The 7,708-nt window shown below is 43.3% G+C and overlaps 1 protein-coding gene across 1 annotated transcript in view; it reads left to right on the forward strand.

Moving 5' to 3' along the window:
- The window catches only part of LOC131754466 (sperm flagellar protein 2), a 93,327-nt gene extending 86,791 nt beyond the window's left edge, over positions 1-6,536 (forward strand). The window contains exons 19-20 of the mRNA XM_067033293.1: positions 2,294-2,359; positions 6,277-6,536. Coding sequence (XP_066889394.1) covers positions 2,294-2,347 — 54 coding nt within the window. The 3' untranslated portion in view covers positions 2,348-2,359; positions 6,277-6,536. The remainder of the gene's footprint in view (positions 1-2,293; positions 2,360-6,276) is intronic.
- Positions 6,537-7,708: the final 1,172 nt, after the last annotated feature.

A 7,708-nucleotide genomic window follows, 5' to 3' on the forward strand; every position in this document is an offset into this window, starting at 1 on the left:
TATTCCAGGGCCATCATCGAATGGCCCTGGCTTATGACTGAAGAGTATGGAAAATAGAATCCCCCTGCCAAAGAGAACTAAGGGGACCATGGCCCCCCACCAAGTACTGATTTATTCACCATACTCTAATCATGGTACACACTGTCTCTGTAGCTCATGCAGCGACAGTGCTTTATGAAGGAATGTGTGAGGGTTCCCTCAGAGAAACTGTTCAAGATGGGAAAACTGAGGACAAAACCTAAAGAGACCGGACCAAGTCAGCAGAATAAAGGAAGGAAGAGAGGAAGAGCTGTGTCTCAGAGCTACCTTAACCACGCACATCTCAAACATCACCCACCGGGCAAGTCCTGGGTCCCCAACAGTAAGGGCTACAGAAAGCAGGGGGTGACCCCCTTTCAGGGTGTGGCAGGTTGCTATAACCCTCTCACACGCCTCACACACTTAACAGCATGAAGTCTTCCTATGCGCCTCCTGTTAGTTGTTTATTGGACTACAAAGAGTTTGCTGGGTTTAAGATAAAAACGCTTTCACTTTGACAAGATGCAAGTGATCTAAGAGGTGTTTCTCCCGACCACTCAGCGATAACCTGTTATGCTCGGAAATCAGGCTATCCGGACTTAAATATCTTTGTACCTACATTTATTTGTTCTAAATTGATGATGCTTTTTACATTTGATCACCTCTGTTGGCAATAATTGAAATTGATTTCTAACCAGCTGGCAGACACTAAGTACTTCCAGTAGTCAAGTATGATGACAGCATTTAAGAACATAGTTTCTGGAATCGTAAAGTCATGGGACTGAATCTCGGATCCACCACTCACTAGATATCTGACCTTAACTTTCTCTTGACCCTGGCTTTCTCATCTGTTAAATGGGGATAACACCCATTCCTAATTCAAAGGGTTGTGGAAAGGATGAAAGGAGGTGGTGCCTCTAAAGCACTGGACACAGTATCTGACACATGGCAAGTACTACGGAAACGATGGCTGTTAGGATATCTATTCAATACTGAGCACGTAACCACTGAGGCTAGTAAAATAAGTTTCCATGGGAGACAGCAACATGAGTACCAAATTCAATTGCTGCTCCCACGCAAATTCCACTTCTGTCTGCAACAGAATTTTTACTCACAGGAATGAAATCAATAACAGAATGATAGAAGGTAAACCACGCTCAAGCGCAAAATTACAGGAATTCAAAACATAGGACTTTTTGTGCGAGAAACTGAGTCTTCAGAGATGGCTGGAGTTTAAGAAAGTTGAGAGGGTGGGGAGAGAAGGTCTATGTGGATTTTGCTGTAGGGGTGGAGAGCGGACCACATCCTGGGGAGAAAGAGAGGCCCGGGGGAAGGCATGGAAGATGGACAGTGTGGAGGAGTGGAACCCCACTGGTTGAAGAGCGGAGAGCAGGCTGTGAAGGGCTTGGAGTGACCCCTTTGCATTAGGAAGAGCAGGCCAGATTGCAAAGAACCCAGACATCACATGGGGAAATTTAGTTTCAATTTGAAAAGCGATGGAGAACGGCTAGGCTTCTGAGCAAAGGCATGATGTGGTGTAATTTCTTCATCCCTAAGTGTCTCTTTGCCTCTTAAGCATATCAAATCGTTATGTCTCTACATTTAACAGGCCTCTTTTTAAAATTATTCGTGTCTATTTAAACAGGCCCCGAATATTTAGAAATGTGGTTGGCAACGTTCTAAGGCATTGTACTCATACATCCCACAAACATTTACTCTGCACATTGAGACTGATGTGTCACAGGTGCCTTTTCAGCATCTTATACTCCATACTTTCGTTAATAAAGACCCGCTTTCTTCCCCGCTTAGGATGAGGAGGGGATAAGTCAGTGTGACCCTGGAATTAGTGGGGACAGAGCACATCAGAACTAGACAAAGGTGGAGAGAAGTGGGTGGGTGGGTGTCCCAGAAAGGATGGGCAGCAGCCTGCCAGCTGTGGGTGTCTCCCTGCTTTTGCTTTCCTCTGGGCAACCGTCATTCTGTGTGAGATGTGTTCCAGAAGCCCGTCACTTGAGACTACATTTCATCCTACACATTCTGTTCCACATTTCAGGGAACCGCCTTCCTATTTTAAACCAGTAAAATAATTTTCAAATCCTCAGAATTATATATAATAGGGTTTATCTTACATTACCAAGAACAATTAGGACCCTAAAACGATGCCACGCTTATTTCCTCCTATAATGGGCGAAGAACTCCCTACAAAGTCAGGATGATTTGGGGAACATTCTTACTTCTGGAGACTTTAGCATGACTTAATATGATTGACTTGCAGAGAAGATTCTATTGGCACTTTCCGGAAAAAAGAAACCCACCAACAGATGACTGACTGCCTTCGAAGGTAAGTCACCTGAAGATGTGTTCTGACGCCCAGGGAAAGCTGAAGTCCACAGGGCTCTTGTTCGTTTGCATATTTCCCTCATTTTGGAAGGAGATATATCAACTTGCACCCCAGCTGAAGCACTCCTGACATTTTTGAGCAGCACAGGACCAACTCGGTTGTGGCAGGATGTCTGATATTCTGGGCTGCAGCCCACTATATTCCAGGAGCACCTTGAGGCATTGATGACCAAAATGACCTCTGCACATTCCCCAAATCCTCTCTGGTACACAGACCCCTCTGGCTGAGAGGCCCCCAGGATGGAGGGTATCTGACCTCCCATGAGCCAGCCTCATAGCTCGGGTATCACCTGATACTCTAACAGAAAAAGAGTTCATCAGTCTGTCTGTCTGTCTGTCCGATGGTTCATTCCTTCATTGCCAAGGTGCTTCTGCTGAGTCAGCTTCTTCAACCCTCTCCCCATCCTGGTCCTTCGCATCTCCTCCCTGTCGCTCCACCCTGGAATCTCATGAGAGGGCGGTGGACCACCCACTATCATCTAATCCAGGCGCTTTCATCTGACTGTGACCCAAGGAGAGCTGAGCCTTGGACCTGAAAAGCTTAACTGTGATGTTCGAAAAGGAAAGAGGTTCCCTTTCCAGTAAGGTGCTCTATTCTCATTTTCACTAAGCAAATAAAGAAAAGAAAGAAAGGAAAAGAAAAAAAAAAATATCTGAAGACTCAGTTACCAACACTCTCATCCTGTCATCATTTTTTTGCTCCAGATATCCATGTACAAGTAAATAGATCACATTTTTAAAATGAACTTTAACCACAGTGATGTTATTTGAAGATCTTTCAAGATAAGTAGAGCAAAAACTAGAGTGTGGTTTTTCAGGTTAAAATGTTGTTTGCTACTATAAACAGTGGGAAGTGAAGGTTGTCGCCTAACAGCTCTGTGTTTACAAGGTTCATGTTTGGAAGCAGCACGCACTTTAAATACATGTGAAAAAAAAGCGAGTGTGCATAATTATTTTGATATGTTGTAGTTTTTGCTCCTGCTGGAGGGTGGCCTGGCTTTGTGGTTAGGAGAGCAGAGTCAGGAAACATGCTCACTGGGTTCACACTTAAGAACTGTGTGACCTTGGCCAAGTGACCTCGTAGTGCCTTGGTTTCCCCATCTGTAAAAGAGGGTTAATTATCAAACATACCTCACAGGGTCCTTGTATGGATGAAATGACTTAATCCATATAAAGTGCTTAGCTCCGTGCTTGGTAGATAGAAAGCACTCAATACATAGTAATTATTATTACTATAATTATTACTGCTGGTCTGCTGGTGGTTGCAGTTCACAGGAAATATTTCTGAGCCATGCAAAATTGTACATGGATGAACTAAAAAGCTGGCATTTCAACTCCTGAATTCAGTGTCTGCTCTTTGGAAAGAAAGGAGGCTTCACTGGTGCAGTGCCATGATGACAAAGGGTCCAAACCAAAGTGCCAGGAAGCCCCCATGTGGTCAATTCCTATGCAGAAGATCCAGATTTTGTGTTGGATTTTATAGTTATTTAATCTGAAGTCACTTATTTAATTTAGTTGCATAGATCTTTTACAGAGAGATTATTTTCAAGGCACGTTCCTAAATTGTTAAGAAAATGCTTTGGTTAAATGTAACAAGATCGATGAGGACACTGTCACTGGGTGGTTAGTGAGGCAAGTCAATTAATTTCCTCTGATAAATAGATTTGCAAGTATAAGTGGACATTGGATTTTCTATACTAATCCAGCCATTGTAGTTTCTTGTGATGCAAATATATGCTGAATAAATGTAGATTTCTTTTAACAAGCCTGTACATCGAGCATACAGCCTTAAAATTAAGGGTTCCATTCACTAGGAGATAAAAATAAATCTTTTCATGTTAAAATCATAATGTCACGGGAGAATTTCTTAGAAACAAATGAGTCAGGACCCAATTATGTGAGGGCAAAATACCTATAAATATAAATGTAACTGGAAGGGACAGAGTCTTCAAGGTATCTGACTTTAAGATATACTCCAACCGTCTCCTTTATGTTTATAACAAAACATGATGGCTGCTTCCGCGCTTTGTGTTTTCAAGGCACCCATGTCAAACATTCCCAGACTCTCTCAGGCTTTTCTCCACTAACTGCTACTGAAAACTATGGCCCCTGATTTCAGCTATAAATCTAGCCAATCTGATTTAAATACGAGTTTATTATTTTCCCCCTTGCTCTGGAGTGTCAAGTAATCACAGGACAGCTCATTCCTTAATCCCAAAGTTAACAGTCCCTAGTCAGCATTAGCCATTTACAAACAATATACTATGCAAAGAAGACATGTTAGTAAGAAGTGTGGAGGGTAGGACCAGATGGTCAAGGGCGAGCAGCTGTTCTTTTTCACTTAGCTCACCTAAGATTGACTTTTGGCTGTAGGAGATGTGTATTTTCAAAGAACAAGCTCCTTCAAGAAAATGATTCGCTATGGTTCCTGGCAGTGACTGGTACAGAGATGTGTGCGTCCCGCAGCAGGAGTCCGTTCAGACGCTGAACTAACTCATGTTTTCATGAGTGAAATGACTACGGTCAAATAAATAGAAACCTCCGGGGCTTCCCTGCTGGCGCAGTGGTTGGGAGTCCACCTGCCAGTGCAGGGGACGCGGGTTCGATCCCTTGTCCCAGAGGATCCCACATGCCGCGGAGCAGCTGAGCCCGTGCACCATGGCTGCTGGGCCTGCGCTCTGGAGCCCGCGTGCCACAAGTACTGAAGCCCGCGCACCACGGCTGCTGAATCCCGCGTGCCTGGAGCCTGTGCTCTGTGGCGGGAGGGGCCACGACAATGAGAAGCCCGCGCACCACGGGGAGGAGTGGCCCCGGCTCAGCGCAGCTGGAGAAGGCCCGCTCAAAGCAGCGGGGACCTGGCGCCACCAAAAATAAATAAATAAATAGATTTATTATTATTTTTAAATAGAAACCTTTGGAACTCAGCTCTGAAGAAAAGAAACATATTCTTAAAGCACTTTCCTAAAAAAAAAAAAAAACAACTAGAAACTGTATAAATATAATTCTACATTTTTCACACGTGCTTATACCCCTTCTGCATTGTGTTAATGTCTTAAATTTATTTTGAAAACATCTGTGATTTATAATTTTTTTTTTTTTTTTTTTTTTTTTTTTTTTTTTTTTTTTTTTTTTTTTTGCGGTACACGGGCCTCTCACTGTTGTGGCCTCTCCCGTTGCAGAGCACAGGCTTGGGACGCGCAGGCTCAGCGGCCATGGCTCACGGGCCCAGCCACTCCGCGGCATATGGGATCTTCCCGGACCGGGGCACGAACCCATGTCCCCTGCATCAGCAAGCGGACTCTCAACCACTGCACCACCAGGGAAGCCCAACATCTGTGATTTAAAATGTAACATAGCTGGGTATTTTAAGTGGACAAAAAACAGATCATTCAATCTCTAATGTTAAAAAAAATAATAAACAGAAATGAGATAGTCCCACCACCCTCAAAATAATCTGCTGTTCTAAAATTCTACAAATCTGTAGACATGATTAATTTGGCATTAGACTTTTCCTTTAATAGAAGGTGGATACTGTTTGTTATTGATTGATAGGGAAATAATGCTTTGCCTTGCCCATTATTGACAAACTCTGCTTTTACAAATGTTATTTAATCTGATATGAGGACTCTGTTACTAGATATTATTAGATGAGGAAACGGAATCTCCAAGATCTTTGCTATCTTTCCAAGGGCACAACTAGTAAGTTGCAAGGCAGGATTCAAGCTAAATAGAGAACAATTTTCTCAAAGAAAAAAAATAAAAACAACTTACTGTTTAATCACTGCCACATATTAGGTGATCATTAATTCTAACTCATTTACTACTATTTGTGACTTCTCTTTGAATCTCTTCTCTTAGGATGTTAAAATAATTCTCCAAAGGAGTGAGCATGTACAAGGAAGTGATGAAGAGAGGTCTCCTTCAAGACTCACAGAGGAAAAGAAATGAAGACAAGAGAGGGACAATGAGTCTTCCAAACATCAAATGTAAACATGGTGTTCGTTGTATACATTATCATCATAAGTGTAGAAATGACCCCTACCAGGCTATGAGGGGCACGGAAAAGGGAGTCTTCCTTAACTCGGAGAATATTCTGTAATAAACTTCAAATTTCCAAGCAAAAATCCAAAGTAAGAAGGAGTGCATTTTGAAGTGATTCTGAAAATAAAAGTCACCAGAACAATATTTCAAATATAAACAAATATTTGTTTATATTTCAAATATAAACCAACGCTTCCCTGGTGGCGCAGTGGTTGAGAGTCCGCCTGCCGATGCAGGGGACACGGGTTCGTGCCCCGGTCCGGGAAGATCCCACGTGCCGCGGAGCGGCTGGGCCCGTGAGCCATGGCCGCTGAGCCTGCGCGTCCAGAGCCTGTGCTCCGCCACGGGAGAGGCCACAACAGCGAGAGGCCCGCGTACCGCAAAATAAATAAATAAATAAATAAACAAACACATTAAGTCATGAACAGTCCCTGTGAGAAGTATCTACATTAGGCAGGTACAGTGAAAATTCCCCCAAAGCTCCACATCAGGGCAGCACGGCTGCATACAGTTTGTCGTTCCTGCTCTGTAAAATTCCAAGGTGTATCTCACTAGCCAAGGAGAAGGCTGCGTTACCAGCTGCTGCTACAGTCATGATCCTATTATCTATTCATAATTCTTTATTAATAGAATGTGTTTCTTGTATAGATAGAGGTACAATTATAGCACTTGTATAAGTTAGTGACTCAAATTCAGTGAGACTTATCTGAAGAAAGTGATTTTGTTTTTGTTGTTTTCGTTGCATTTTTAAGTGAGCACTGATGTATTTTCAGTGGCTGGGCCTCTGTGAAACCCCCTCTGGGTCTCCTCACTGGCTGCTCTTTCTGTGGATCTTTGCTGGACCTTCCTCTTCTACTCAGCCTCTAAGAGTTGGAGGGCCCCAGCACTCAGCCTTCTCTGTCCACAGTCAATTCCTGGATGAGTCATCCATTTCCGTGACTTTATGGAGCCAAAGCTGAAATTTCTATTCCCGTCTTCCCCCAAAATCCAAACTTCTCTCTTACTGTCCACTTGATTGCCACAGGAATGGCGTATCATCATCACAAACTCAACATATCCAAGCCAAAGAGAGGGAACCTTCATGTCACCCCTCTGCTCCAGCCCTCTGTTGGAGTCTCATCTCATGTAGAGTCTGGTCCAAGTCCTCACCTTTATTTTACCCCTCACTGCCTGTCTGATCTCATTTCCAAATATTTTCCCCCAGCCTGCTCTGCTTAAGCAACAATTGTACCTTGTTGACCCAGGAACA

This window comes from Kogia breviceps, chromosome 4 (assembly GCF_026419965.1).
Source record: "Kogia breviceps isolate mKogBre1 chromosome 4, mKogBre1 haplotype 1, whole genome shotgun sequence".
NCBI classification, from domain to species: domain Eukaryota; kingdom Metazoa; phylum Chordata; class Mammalia; order Artiodactyla; family Physeteridae; genus Kogia; species Kogia breviceps.